At 41.0% G+C, this 15801-nt stretch overlaps 1 protein-coding gene across 1 annotated transcript in view; it reads right to left on the reverse strand.

Moving 5' to 3' along the window:
• The window catches only part of LOC126184087 (tubulin beta chain-like), a 124016-nt gene that overhangs the window by 27083 nt on the left and 81132 nt on the right, over nucleotides 1-15801 (reverse strand). The window contains exons 4-7 of the mRNA XM_049926443.1: nucleotides 14926-15052; nucleotides 12100-12299; nucleotides 10121-10373; nucleotides 3635-3784 (exon numbers count right to left, since the gene is read on the reverse strand). Of these exons, the coding sequence (XP_049782400.1) occupies nucleotides 3635-3784; nucleotides 10121-10373; nucleotides 12100-12299; nucleotides 14926-15052 (730 nt within the window). The remainder of the gene's footprint in view (nucleotides 1-3634; nucleotides 3785-10120; nucleotides 10374-12099; nucleotides 12300-14925; nucleotides 15053-15801) is intronic.

Genomic DNA, 15801 nt, shown 5'->3' on the forward strand with positions numbered 1-15801 from the left:
CCTAGCCTATACTACAGCAGTGAGTGATTGGTCACATTCTTGATACCACACTGGAAGTGTTACTGCAACTGTAGCCAAACATTCCAATCCCGCTGGAAAAGTATGTTTCAAGTCAGATGGTTTTGCTTCTCCTCTCATGTCATTGAAAACGATCACAACGAAATTAAGTATAGGAATCGTACGAAACCCTTGAGTTCATATTGTGGTGCTGTGCAGATGAAAAAAGTAGTTTTTCACAATTATCAGATGACAGATGGAGTTTGTCAGATTCCAGTAATTATGACTGCATTATTAGTTGTTGGTTCACAGGCGCTTTCCTGCTGCTTATTGCAACTTTTTTTTAATGTTAGAGCTGGAAAAAAAGAAACATCAGATTTTCGCCCTATGGAATATTCGAATTCACCTTAAGTCTTCACGTTTCGAGCAACGGGAGAATATACGCCAGAAAAGCTGACAAGAAGAAGCCAGGTCATGCCTGTCTTCTGGCAGATGTGCCACTGACAGTGATCTCAATAACAATATTGTATAGCAAAGATACGTTGTCAACTCAAACACTGGAGAAGCTCCAAAATTGTGAGTCGCGTCTGGTGATTACGCTTTCAAGGTTTCGGTCCGATTAAGACAGTAAAACAAATAATCGTCGCAGTTATTTATTTATGACGTTTCCTTTGCATTCAGTGCTTCGATGTGTTTCAGGTAATTCCACTCCAGCCCCTAAACCTAGCTACAGAAATGCGAATAAGACTCATTGAAATATTATGAGTATATTCCGGCCCTTGCGAGCCACAACTTTGAGATGAAGCTATAGCCACTTCCGGTGTCACTCACAGAACGCATCAGCTGGTATCCTTCCTGAGAGTATAACTGAAAGTTGGCAACAACGCAGAATATGTTTGGCAACTCTGTGACAGAAGAGTTACATCCGTGATGGCACAGAACTATCCCGCTAAATTCACTTGATATTATGCTGTCGTTTCAATTGAATCATGTGATTTTCTCTTGCGAAGTGATATAAGGATATCAGTTAATGCTTTTGAGTCCACGAAAGTCGTTGGAAACGGGAAGTACAACTACTCTCGTCTCAAATGTTGCGACTTATCTGTCATAGCAGCTACTGTGCCGATAAGTAACTCACAGACGGCGCACCTTTTCGCTAGCTCCGAGGTAACGTGCTTGCCTGCCGATTACAAGCTGTTTTCGTTCGCCTTTCGAGTCTCACTGAAAGCCGTACTTTTAATTCTTTTGTGGCAGAGCTACAAGCAGGCAGATAGAAACTCATTATGGAAATCGTATGACAACGCTCGAGAAAATTTGTCTTGCTACTTTCAGTGCCCCTTAGTGTCACAGCGAAAACCTTATGGTACTGAAAAATTCGTAATGCCACTCTTATTTTCTGCCGACATATTTTTTGTTGCTGTGAAAACATAATTCTACCTATGATCCGCCGCATTTTCATAATATTTGAGTATGATACAAGACGAAGTAAATAGAGACCTTTTCGAAGTCAAAAGTCGGTAATATCCTATTAATTTGTGTTAAAATAGGCACAGTCTTCTTACAGGCATGTAATGCTTTATTAAGGTAGACTACCGTCGTGATGTTTCCGTAGTAAGTTGAATTTAATTTGTATTAGTGAAGTGAATACAGTTGTGTTCAATAAAGTAATGGAAAACCCAGTTATATCAGCAACAGTATATCCTTTCACAGTATGACAACGCTGAAGTAGTTTCCAAATGCTTCGTCTGTAGAAACCTACTGGTTCTAACAAAGTTATTAAACCAGTGTAATTTAAAGAGCATTTTCATCTAGAAATGAATTGCCTTGACGGTTGATCGATGAAGAGCGGGAAAGGTAAAATTTTACGAGTATACGATAAGAGGGACAAGTGCCTGAGAGATGACTTCCCCATCGAAACAAGTTCCTGAGAAATGACTTCCCTATTAATCTCCTGGATAGTTGTGTGTCTCAAATTAACAGAGTGCGTTATCATGCATTAGCACATGTAGTTATGTTTTGTCAGTCGATTTTCTTACAATGCCGCCGAAAGGTGTCAATTGCTGGCAACAAATTCCAGCTGTGATTGACACACCCTTGGGGAAGAATTCGTAGAGCAAACTGCACTTTTGGAGCTACCAGATGGAAAGTATTATGTTCACACTACTCTTTTCTCGAGTTTACGTCTTTTGGGGGGCTCAGCCTTTCATTTCTTGTTAGGAAGTTAACGATAAGAACTTCGTAACTCGTCACCAGTAACAGTATTGCATAGGAATGCTCAATGAGCGACCTGATAATGATCAAGCAAAACTGCAGTAATAGTTACTTCGTTGATTTCAGTTGTTTCGAATCGGAGCATGCAGGGTTCCTACACCAAACTTCTGAAGATTGCCTGTTGAATGCAAATGTCGTATGGTGGTTATATGGCAATCCATCACTTTATCAGTAGTCGAGACTTTCTTAATGTGGAAAATCAATCCTGCTAGAAAGATCTTTGTTGAAACAAGAATTTTTTTTCTGGCGCATATTTCCCAAAAGCACTCGCTCCACATACAGTTCAAATCTTTCGAGCTGCCTCTTCTGCATTCACCCCCCTGTTATACCAAAAGTAAGTATTGGTTTGCAGATGTTACGCCTCTTTCGACTTGCGACCTAATTTTACAATGCTTAACGGTAGTTCATGATTTTGAAGTGTGCAAAACCCAATGCTTAACTGCAAGATGAGGACTAGAACTCCAAATTCGAAAATGACGGTTGATACATACTCCGACAGCGTGGCGCCGCGTTCAACTGGGCGGCGACCGATTTCAGGCGGCGGGTGGCGTCTGACCGGTGGCGGGTTGCTGATGCATCGCGAGGAAACGCTCGAGCATAAGCTGCATTGATAGCGACGCAACCACGAGCTGTCCTGCGGAATTGTTTCTGAAAGTATTTTTTATTACAAGTGGGCAGAATGTGATGCGAATTATCTTCGATGTTCATAACTTTAGACGACTAAGTTTAGAATGCACGACGATTACCACTAGCCCACGGGCTAACGCAACCGCAGAGTATCTCGTAAGTACACAACACTTTCTCCTGAAACTTCCGCATCTTAAAGCGTTGCCATAGTGTGCAGATGGCCGGACTTAGCTTTGTCAGAGGCGGTCGGTTTTATTGGCCGCCTGAAGTGAACGACTCGGACTTAGTCGATGTGACGGCCGGCCGAAACGTGAAATTGCTATAAACAGCAAATGACTTTATCCCGGGGGAGAGCATTATCTATCAGCTTTCTTCTGCCTACATCCATACCCGTTGCCATACGAACTACTATTACTGCGGGATTACCGGTATTATGAGGCCCTGTATGTACCGAAACAATATCTGACGTTGCGAGCACATTGCTGACTCGTTCGTATGCATCGAGCCTATGAGACTTTACTGTCAGAGGTACTCCAGTGTTAAGTAAGCGAGTAAAGTGGTGGGGCGGTTATATGACTTAAATGAAGCTGCCGTCCGCCACGTTGCAGTGCGCTATAAGCGAATGGATTTCGCACTTCGTTAACAATATTTGCACTCTTTTTATTTAATCTGGACCACATTGTGATTATTAGTTTTCAGCGTGCTTTGGGCACACCGTTTTAGTTCTTTATTTTTTTACCTGTATGGCCGTTGTATTGCCGATGAACGTAGAGGACATGCTGAGGCCCTTGGGCGGAATGTCGCACACGGCCGTCTTCACGATGTTAGGGATCCACTCAGCGAAGTAGTTGATGTTCTTGTTCTGCATACTCAGCATCTGCTCGTCCACCTGTAAAGAATTTCGGGTGCTTTCACTGGGACAACAGCATATGTCCTACATCAACTTGTGTTAATAGTGCCAATTTGGCAGAATAACAAGTCCATTATAATACTGACAAGACCACCTTAGAAGATAGTCTTCTTCGATTTCCTTCTTAAGTATAAAATTTTGAGATCAGTGACCAGGCACCAGTTTGCTACAGCAGTACGACGTAATTCGCACGAGAACTCCAAGCAAATCGCCTTTGAAGACCACAAGACTTCAGAGTGTCATTAAGATCAAAATATTTCAGGCTAATTAATATAGCTGCCGATAGCTTACCAGTCTCGTTATTTTTAAGACCTTGTTTATGATCTGGCTATCAGAAAATTTTACGTACTCTCAATAAAATTCTGAATTATTAAATGGAGATGTTCGTTAATAAATATCGAATTATTATTTTCGAATAAATTTTTTAAAAATCGCCTGAAAATGCTATGTCAGAATAAATTAAAATTTTGCGCAAAAAATGCGAAATAGCAAATAGAAAAAATATTTCTAGACTGGAAAGTAACTGCTGTAGAGACTTGATCGAACTCCAAGACATTTCGCAAATATGTATCTAATTTTGTTTCATACGTCAGTTGTTTGACGTGCACTAGAATATATGTAGGAGATATCTGAGCATTTACGTGTGCGCATCCTGTGTCGGGTTGTATGTCGCAAGTACAAATTACTGTCACTCGTGCTGTGGTTATCTGTACACGGTAAATGCCTCTTAACAGTTCACCTTGATGTAATTCGTCCATGCTGTATCAGCATTCCGTATATGCCTTAATACCTAGTGAAAATGGAAGACAATAGGCTTTGAACAGCTTATGTACTGAGAAAATGCATCGATGATATTACGTTGACGAAAGTACAACCAGTACAGCAAGCCATAGCTGCAAAGGCAATTATTTAAAGCTGAATAGAAACAGTGGTTGAAGGTATCCTGAGAATTTAGGCTATCGAGAGAAATTAGGAAGTTCGTAGCGCTATACTTGCCGACTTTCTTGAACGATAGGTTGAAGAATGGCGAATCTACGTTTATAGCATTTGTTGATTTACAATGTTGACTGGAATAAACTTTTTTAAATTATGAAGGCAGCTCAGTTGAAAGATAGGAAGCGAAATGTTATTAATAACTTGCACAGAAATCAGACTACAGTTGCTGAGAGAGAGAGAGAGAGAGAGAGAGAGAGAGAGAGAGAGAGAGAGAGGAGAAGAAGTAGAAGAAGAAGAAGAAGAAGAAGGTAGTCTATTCACAATATTTAGTGCGCACATTGAGCAAGTAGAGGAAACCAAGGAGAATTTTGGAGAGGCAATTAAAGTTGAAGGAGAAGAAATGAAAACAGATTATCTGATGAGCCTGTAATTTTGTCAATTAAGGCTAGCGACTGAACGGCAGTTTGAACAGAATGCATAGTGCCTAGAAAGGGTAATTATAATATGATCATCAATAAAAGTGAAACAAAGGAAATGGTATAACCTCATTTAATGAAGTGACGCTGAGGGAATAGGATTAAAAAAAAAATGGGGTTTGCTATTTTGGCAGCTAAGTAACTGATGATGGTTGAATTATAGATCATATAAAATACGAAATGGCTGTAGCAAGGAAAGCATTTCAGAACGAAATTTGTCTACACCTAAAACAAATTTCAAAATTAGAAATTATTTCCATTTCCAGAAGATATTTGACGTGAGTTCAACCTGTAAAGGAAGTGACGTGTAAAGAACATAGCACGTTAACATGTTGACTGCCGCCGGCAGCGAGCATGCCTCAGCATGTCTCTCATCAACGTTTCTTTCTTTTAGGCAAGTTAACTCTAATTTCGTTTCCCCCAATTTGATTAATTGCATTATTAGTTACTCGATCTATCCATATAATCTTCAGCATTCTTCTGTAGCGCCACATTCAGTACATTGACTGCCAAGAGGCCATTGGTGGGCGCGCTGTCAGCGGCCCTGGCACGCCAAATGTGGCCTTGTGGCAGTCAGCGTGTTTATGTGGTGCTACAGAAGATTGCTGAAGATTATATGGGTAGATCAAGTAACCAATAATGTACATTAATCAAATCGGGGGAAATGAAATTTCTTACTTGACTAAAAGAATCGGTTGATGAGACAAATAGTAATCCATCAACAAATTTTTAGTTTGATACAGGAGGGGGAAAAAAATGAGTGTAGAAACTGTAGTGGAAGACCACGGAATAAATAAAACTGCAGATTCACACTGATGTGGGTTGCAGTAATTATGCAGATAAGATATACTTGCAGGGGTTAGTCTAGCAAAAAGAGCTGCATCATACCTGTATGTGCTGTTTCTACAAAATATTTTCGATTTAGCACTTTACAGATTCTTCTAAGATTCACTCACCACGTCATTCACACTGTCTTTGCCTATAGTACTTGAGATAGTTATCGCGCCTATTTTTTCATAAAAAATACGACCATATACATTTGTTTGGTTGTCGGCTCATATGAAAAACATTTTGTGGTAGCTCTATACATGCATAATATTAAGGGTACAGGTGTCCCATGCACTTTAAAAATTTGATATTTGAATGACACTAAGGGGAAGCCGATTTTCAGTACTCCAGGTAAAGACAGTAGAAGTTCGCTGATCGTACTTGGCTGGTGGTCTGCTGTCTTCTTTGCTAGTATTGCAAGAGTTCATACCAGACAGACCCCTGGCTCCGATGAATCCATCCTCATACAGCGGGGAACGTTAGACAGTGGTTCGCCAGGAGTGGGAGGTAAGTTTTGTTGGCCATCCAGTAAATTAGCGATGTGACAGGAATAAACGTGATTCAGATCTAATCACAATTATCGTTAGTAAGTAACAGCTTATAAAGGTAGAGGTAAGACAGACTGACAATACGAGCGATGATTTAAACAATAATATACTTGTCTCAATCAGACCACATACTGGGACATTCGCCGTATGACCGGATTGCTGTTCTTTGAATATTTTACAATTAATCAAATGCACTTCGCAATCGCGTTTGGGATACACACATGCTTCTGGGACAGCTAGACGTTAGAGATGGATTGGTAGATCTGCCTTTGTTACTTATTAACGAGGATAGAACTTTGATATAAGCGTAGAAACACTATTTGTAGGTGTTAGTTTTAGCCTTTTGGTTCCGCATTCACCCGAGTCACCAGTTACGTAAGCAAATCATTATCAACAGAAACACAGCAAAAATGAAATATTTGCGCATCGTGCAACACTCATTGGTAATTTTTCACTGGACTACGAAGGCCCCTGCCACACTTGTTTAATCTGTATATGAGTAACGCAGTTTTATGTTCAGTGGAATCCGTATCACCCTGTGCCAATCCGTTCCTAGAGGCCAAAACAGTTTTAATGAGCCAGTAGCTGTTGTCTGCCAAGAGTGCTGAAATGCTATTCGAAGTAGCAGCATCACGTTAAGAGCAGTAGATGATAGGGGAACGACGTTTCTCTCACCATTCTGGGAGATCTGGGAGATTAGTTTTCACATTAGCCGAGTTTGGGGGGTAGGGGTGGGGGGGAAGGTTTAGAGAAATGCATTAACTCGGCAATAGACAATTTTTTCGATTTACTATCGATATCACGAAAACTCTGCAGCATCTAACATATCATTGTGGAAAATCACATTAGGAACGCTTCGTGCAAAGCTTGTCGTTTGGTCTCTACAGCTTCCATGACTTAGCAGTTGCTATACAATGAAGCTGCAAATAGGAGCAGACGAAGTTTATTGCGCAATAGTGCGCCGACCTATCTAAATGCTGTTTACGATTATGACGATACAGCATTTTTGTTCATTTCAGTTTAAACTGGAACGATGGTTGTTGAGAATGTTGACTTCAAATTATGTTTATAGAATGTCCGGAAGCTATTTCAGTCTTTCGTCATTTGTAGTGGAATACAGAAACGCAACGACATTATACAAATAGAATTTCATCAATTAATTCACATGGCCTCACGCAAATGGCATCTACAATATGAAACGACACATTACTGACACTTCATGCCTCCGCATGTGTCACATTTTTAAGAGCATCATATGTACACATGTTCTATGGCCCATCTTCATTGGTGGTTTTCACAGGTGTGAAAATGTGCCCACATTAAGCGGAAACGATACTAGGTCAATTACTGGCAGTTTTGTTGGCAGTTGTGAATACATGAACTAATCTGACACGTTATTACTGGCGTCCTCAGTTTTGCTACGTCATACCACTTCAAATTACCACTTCCTTCCCTTAAATCTCATTAAGATTTAGAACACTGCACTGATAATTTGGCATCTTGCGTTAAGTAATTACCTTGATGACTATATCGAATGTAATCTTGGTAGCTTGTAATATGACGATGAAAATGATAGTGTTGTTCGTAAGTACCTCTGTTTCAGAAGACGACACTGCAAAAACTACACAACATACAGAAAAATTTAAAGACGGCAAGTCTTTCGGTCCTGCCTTTCTTCCGCTTTAATTGTTCATTCAAGCAGACACATACATTTAAGGTACTTTCATTAGGTTAGGAAGGCTCTATGGTCAATGGGGCTACTAAAGATAGTTGTCTGTGATTGTAACACTGAATTAATTGTTAGCTAGATGCGTGAAGTTATTAGAGCTGATGGAACTGAGCGCTTGCTTTGTCCGAAGCCATGGCTGTGGCAGATGAGGTTTACTGATTCCACTTCGGAGAACACTATGGGTCTTAAAAATAGGTATAGACAGAGTGAAGGGCGACTGGTCAGCACAGCGGAAGCAGAGGCAGCGGACATGGCTTAAGGCACTGGAGAGGTGATGGGGTTTGGGAGGTCCACTGCCTACGGCAAGCGGTGAGCCCAGAGCGCGCCACAGCGTATTGTTCCATAGGCCAGAGGCAGAACTCTTGACGACTGCTTTCGCCGAGCTGCAAAAAGCCGAGGCACTGACAATTTCTCTTGGCCAAGGATATGTTCATTCCATCGTTTCTGCAGGGGTCCTCATGTTTCCACAGAACGTCCCTGCAAGATCGTTAACAGCTGGACCTGTGAAAACAGGTCGCCGAAATATCCGAAATGGGGCGGCTCTGCTGTACGCCTGACGCTGTGTCTCTCGGAGGGCTGTTGCGTTTTTCCGATGCCACTGTTTCCCGTGCACGCAAAATAGGTGTCGACGGACACCGATCGTGACGTCAGGAAACTTGACAGTGAACTCCTGTTCGATGCCTCGAGATGTGCTAGCATGGGGATATACTTTTTCCCCAGCTTGTGGAAGAAGGCTGTACAGTACAAGGGGTGATGTGCAATTGGTGCAAGAGAGCACTACCATTTTCGATTGCTGGTTCTTAACGTTTTGGCACAATTCACACGTCGTGTTCGTGGACTTGCATAACGTTTGAGGAAGTGGGGGCTCAGTCTTCTGTCGTGGACGAGATTAGCAGAATTCCTTCGGGTGCCGTGGAGCAGAGAAGTCTAATCTTGTGTCATGTTGGAGGTAAGTGTCTTTGAGCTTTGACGAATGAGTCTGGGCGCGAAGTTGATCCGAACGAGGATATGGACGTCAATCGTTGAACACGATGCAGAGCCACGCTGGCCACTGAATTCGAAATTTCTCCATGTGCTTGATGAGCATTTCAGAGCACCAGCACAAGGAATCTTCAGAGTGAATTTCCCTCACTACATTACACGTTCACAGCAGCTGCAGTCGCTGTCTGATTTAAGCGTATTGTTAGTTTGCTCCATTCAACAGTTAACGATCATTGTCAATTTTATTACTTATAGCCAGATCGTACTACACATTTTTGAAGGCAGAAGTATAATCAATTTGCCACGCTCTGCTCAGCTCTGAATTTTACACCAGTACAGACTATTTTATGAATAAGAGCATAAATGTTAGTTGACATGTTCTGTTGAGCTATGTTCCAGAAACCGGAACTGCCAATTTTGTAAGTGATTTAGAAAGTTAATGCTAACAGTGACATCTTTTTAAGTTTGTGAATGAACGCCACCCATGGAAAATTGACCAGTCGAGGGAATATACGATTGACTTCTATCGTAGGAAGCTAGTAATTGCGCCAAGGGAATCCGACAGAGGTATACGTAAAAATGCCTGCAAACATAAGCACTTGCGTACACATGCCTTAACAGATAAGTACCAACGCAAAACGTGACGAGATGGTCGACGAAAACAACAGCAGCAGCAGCAGCAGCAGCGTGTTTCACCTCTTTCTCAAAACAATCAAAGGCTGAAATATCTTTTCTGTTATCAACATGTCGGTTTAAATTTATGTTATTTGTCTCAACTTTTTAGGTTTACATACACTTAGAAGAGCCCGTAACTTACCTCCTTCACGGACATGCGGCCGCGGAAGATCGCGGCAACGGTGAGGTATCGCCCGTGCTTTGGATCACAGGCGGCCATCATGTTCTTGGCGTCAAACATTTGCTGTGTGAGCTCCGCCACGGTGAGCGCGCGGTATTGCTGTGAACCGCGTGATGTAAGCGGAGCGAAGCCCGGCATGAAGAAGTGCAGACGCGGGAAAGGAACCATGTTCACAGCAAGCTTACGCAGGTCCGCATTCAGCTGCCCAGGGAACCTGTACAAGTGACAACGATGTATCAATATGCCAAAGGAAAAACATCAATAGCGATAATCTTTATACATTTTTCCTATTTGTTGGCGTACCATCATTCTACTGTTTATATACTTTTACTAGACGAATGTTATATGTGATACCTATTCGTCATACGTTCTGTGAAATGGTATCACTATGAGAATCTTAAGAGGCAGCTCTGTAACCCGTTAGTTGTCTTTTGAGGAGACCGTCTCTAATTTCATCAACGTATATTCACTGTAACCTGCTTACAGTACTCAAGCCTTGCTCACCTTCACAATTTTTACCACCACACACATTCCTCTATTTCGAAGTTTACTGTTACTTGATGCCTCTAATGTGTCCTAAATGTGTCCTATCAACATATCCATACTAGTCAAGTAATGTGAAATATTCTCTCTAAAAATCAGCGTTAATGTAGATTGTTTAGTTGACCAATTCTATAAATTGTTATTTTACTTAAAAGCTGTAGAGGTATGGTTTCTCATAATTAGATTCCTTGACAGAACTTTTGTAAATAAGTAACAACTGTCATGAAATAGCTTTAAAACAGTTTCCTGTTTCGAAGTATTTAAAATGAGAATCATTGTTTTCGTTATAGCAAAACTTCAGTACGCCGAAAAATCTGACATCTTACGTATCGTTGTGATCGATATCGTGCTACATATGGTAAACTATGTATTTATTCTTTAAAAAATAGTCACTATGTGGGTAGCAGTGCCAACACTTCAGTCGAGGACGCTCTTGTTTGCACTTAAGAATTGCTAATTCGTCAATGTTTCTGCAATTTCCAGCTGAAGCATCCCTAAAAATGTTGCAGGTTCAAAACCAGTGCTTCGATGATAAAGAGGATTGTGCTAAGACACAGTTTATTTTGATGGAATAGTCCATTTTTGTACTATGAAACCCAAGTTGATGAAGAACCGGGTGATAAGACTATCTCAAATTTTTGATTGCGAAATGATTAACTTGTAATGCTTGGTTACCTACATACCTTATTGGACAGAAAAATAAATTCAATCATTGTGAAAACTATTTACAAATTTTGGAAGTATAAATACAGTATAGGAAATATAAAGTACTTTATCAATTCATTATAACACTTACGCCGGATAAACTTGATACTATGTATTCGACGCTAACCTATGTCATGTTCGATTAATTTTACATTTTTGCACTTCACACCAGGGTCAAGAGATGTATGAACACCCTACCACACTATTTTGTCCTAGATAGCACGCCATACATGCATCGAGAAGGGTGAGTGGGAAACGTCTAATACAAATTTCCTAAGAAACCAAGAAAAAATTGAGAAGACTACGAAGATGGATACGTAATGAAGGATGCATTAGCAGCAACAGCGCGTCGATTTATCATCAGAAGAGACCGACATAAAATTAGGACGATGGATTAACATCGGCATTGGTTGGAAAATACCTTTGGGTGAGAGAGAGAGAGAGAGAGAGAGAGAGAGAGAGAGAGAGAGAGAGAGAAACAATTAACCACCAATGCTTTATTTTATTTTCAGCCGAGTTTGTATCCCTTTTCGTACTGTTTCGACAATCGAATCAGTATTCTTATCCAGGTGCTGCGAGTTATGCTATGCGAAAAGGGAAATACAAATTCGGCTGAACACACCTTCAACCGTGACAAGAAAAGTGAGACATCGCAGCCATCAACAGTTCTTCCTGTTTATTAATAGTCGTACCTGAGACACGTTGTGACTCCTGACATTGTGAGTGAGACGAGGTGGTTGAGGTCGCTATAGCTGGGATTAGGCACCTTCAGCGTCTGGAAGCATATGTTGTACAGTGCCTCATTGTCTATGCAATAAGTCTGGTCTGTAATCTCCACCAGCCTATTGACTGATAATGTAGCGTTGTACGGTTCCACCACCGTGTCCGACACCTACGGAAAGAACAATGTGTGGCTACATTCGAGGTATATATAAAAAGGAGAAATGCCATTCTAACCCCTAGCGAGAAAAAATTCCCAGACGCCAATGCGAACACTGGCGTCACACAGGTACTGTAACAGTAGTTTCTGTGCATTCATCGGAACACGCACGTTGTGGTGTGCATCAAACGGAAATAACTCTTTTCGTGTCAATATGAGCAAGTGTCAGTAGTTGCTGCGTGGCACAATGCATTAATACTAATTGAAAAACGGCAACATTAATCACTGTTTTCCCAAAGGTGAGCAACTGCAATGCGAAAGAATAGTTCGATACAAATGCGTGCACTATTTTGCGTAAAATACTATTTTCTGAAGTGGCAGCGTAGTGTAGTGATTAATACATACATGACATGTTGAAGGTTTTGGGTTAGAATCCTGTTGTGAGCTTTTACAATTTGTATTTTCAAGATTTTATTGGAATAACTTAGATAATTATTCAATTAATTGGGGTAAGTATTACTTTTTATTGCTAATCTTTTGCTGTTATTTTAATTACAGTTTATTTGTTATTTTTATTATTATTCTCTTTACATTTGAAATCTTTGTACACGCTATTTTAATTATGGTATTTCAACGTTTCAAAATCCTTAACTGTTACAAAACAAACGAAGTTTATATTATCTGTGCAATGTAGTCAAATTTATTTTTCGGAGGAATACGTACGTATTTTGGATGCTGATAGTTATACAGACATGTAAAACATATTCTAAGTGAAGTATGGACAAAATAACACAGATGCAGATTCAAGCAAAAGTAGGGATTACAGTACATCAGTCAAAATGACTAGAAATAATACATGGAGGAACATGATAAATACAAAATGGTAAAACGGAAGAACTTAAATCACAGTTAAAACATAAGGGGATTAAAATCAGATGGAGAAAAACTGCAGATGAAAAAGAACAAAAAGTTAATACCATGATTAAAATGATGCAACAAAGTATTAGAAGTTAGGGCGACAATTATTGAACTATATGAGAGAAAACGTAAATTAGTTACAAACTACGGCACACACTTTATTAAGTATGTAAACGTAGCTACAGATATTCGGATTTAGGTTATGATATGTTCCATACGTCTGCCATCATTGCCACGATGTGAGGTGCAAACGAATAGCGAAATTCTGCATGACTCGCTGACGTGTCGGAATATCGAGGCTCTCAACGACCTCCCGAATGGCTGTTTTCAGCTCAGTAACGGTTATAGGGTTATTACTGTACGCCTTGAATTCAGTACAGTCTCACAGAAAGGAATCGCAGTCTTCAGATCCGGAGAATATGGTGGTCAGTCGAGGCCCATCCAAGTGGCCTCTGGGTACCCCAGAGCCAGAATGCGGTCCCCAAAGTGCTCCTCCAGGACATCAAACACACTCCTGCTTCGATGGTGTCGAGCTCTGTCTTGCATGAATCACATCGTGTCGAAATCAGCGTCACTTCGGATAATAGTCTTCCAAAACCTTCACATACCATTTGGTAGCACCGTGCCATCAAGGAATATCGCACCGATTATTCCGTGAGTGGACATTGCACACCACACTGTCACCCGTTGAGGGTGAAGAGACTTCTCGATCGCGAAATGCGGATTGTCAGACACCCAAATGCGCCAATTTTGCTTATTGACGAATACATCCAAATGAAAGTCAGCTTCGTCGCTAAACCAAACTATACTAATTCACGTAATGCCCCGCGGGCACCAGAGCCGTTTGGACGTCCTAACGCAAACGGCTCAAAAGTTAGGACGTTTTATTTCATATAGTTCAGTAACTGTTACCTTGTACATTGAAACTAATGAACTGAGTAAAAGCGATTGAGATTATTTTGATAAGGATTTCAAAATCAAAATTTGAAAGGAGTTATCAAAATTTGAAAGGAGTTACCAGATTTAACCCTTGAATTTCCCTTTTCAGATTTACTCGCTTCCCTGCCACATTCTAACTTCTGACACTCCACGCTTCGACCCCTTAGAGTGTTGCTCTTTCGATAGTCATGCAATCTTTTTCTTGTTGTCACCTCTCCTTTGGAAGACCTTCCCGGAGTTCAGGATGTAGGTCTATTCGAGAATCATCTTTTGCGAATAGAGTTTTCCTGGCCCCTCTTCAATTACTTGGGCACATGTCCCGTGGATTCACAGTGTGTGTTTTTGATGCATGCTTTCCATTGGCTCCTGCATCCTCAGGGCGATGATCGTGAGTGATTCTTTCGCCTATTAGATGCAGTTTTCACCGCAAGGACAAAAGTTGTCCTGAATCTGTCCTCTGCGCGATCTTTGTTAAGGACGTTCGCAGAACGAGGGTGAATTATGCCGAAAGTATTTTACCACCATTGTTGATCTTATTCCACATGAAAGCAGTGGCTGGGTTCGAACTGTAGACTCAGCACATTTTATCGACTAAAAGACGCTATGCCTATACCGCAAATATGGCGAACACAGACTGATCTTAAAAGGCGATGTGTTTGTAAACCAATACATTGCATTTTCATATTTTGGGTAATAACAAGTAGTTCTTAATATCTTGAAAGTTCAGAGGGTATTGAGAAACCAGGGTCTGACCGACAGAGCAGAGGAGCTGGGTACTCACCTTTGGCGACGGCAGCACCGAGTATGTTTTTATGATGCGGTCTGGATATTCTTCCCTGATCTTCGAGATGAGAAGTGTTCCCATGCCGGACCCCGTGCCACCTCCCAAGGAGTGAGTCAGCTGGAATCTGCAACAAACGAGTCCAACACAGTCAATGCTGGTACTTACGTCATGTTTTTTGTTATAGGTAGCACATGTCTCTCACCTGGATGAATCGGGTTCAGTTGCCGTTATTTTCCTTTGTGGGCTAACTACCCTCTTCAGGCCAATTGGCAGCTACTTTATTCAGCTATAGCTCCAGCATCTAGGACACAGACAACCGCTGGGAGATCGGTGTGACATTTTCATGTTGCATTGAAATGACGCCTTGGGCCGGTCGACATCTCATGATTCTCTGGGACTGGAGTTACCTTATTTTTACGTTAAAGGGGCACGGACTGCGCCTGGATCGTACTAACCTCAGTATTCTTCAAGTCCAAAAAGTGCAATCCACTCATTACGTGTCTACGTCCATACTTCGCAGGTCAAGTGTGTTCCTAAGGATACGATTATTTCCCCCTTTCCTGTACCACTCTTTACTAGTACGTGTGAAAAATAACTGTAAGCCTTCCTATGGGCCATGATTTCTGTTTCACCATCACGGTCATTTTTCACGATTTCTTTAGGTGGAAACAATACCTTGCCTGTCTCTTTTCCGAATCTACAATCTCGCACTTACTGAACTTACATCTGACGACATGTACCTGTCTTCGATGGATCCTTCTTTAATCCTATTTGGTAAAGTTCCCAGACTGACTAATAGTTCTCTAAGATCTACCATAAAAGTGTTTTGTACGTAACTTATCTGGAGAATGAATTATAGTTCCTTGAAATTCT

Source organism: Schistocerca cancellata, chromosome 4 (genome assembly GCF_023864275.1).
Source record: "Schistocerca cancellata isolate TAMUIC-IGC-003103 chromosome 4, iqSchCanc2.1, whole genome shotgun sequence".
In the NCBI taxonomy this organism is placed as follows: domain Eukaryota; kingdom Metazoa; phylum Arthropoda; class Insecta; order Orthoptera; family Acrididae; genus Schistocerca; species Schistocerca cancellata.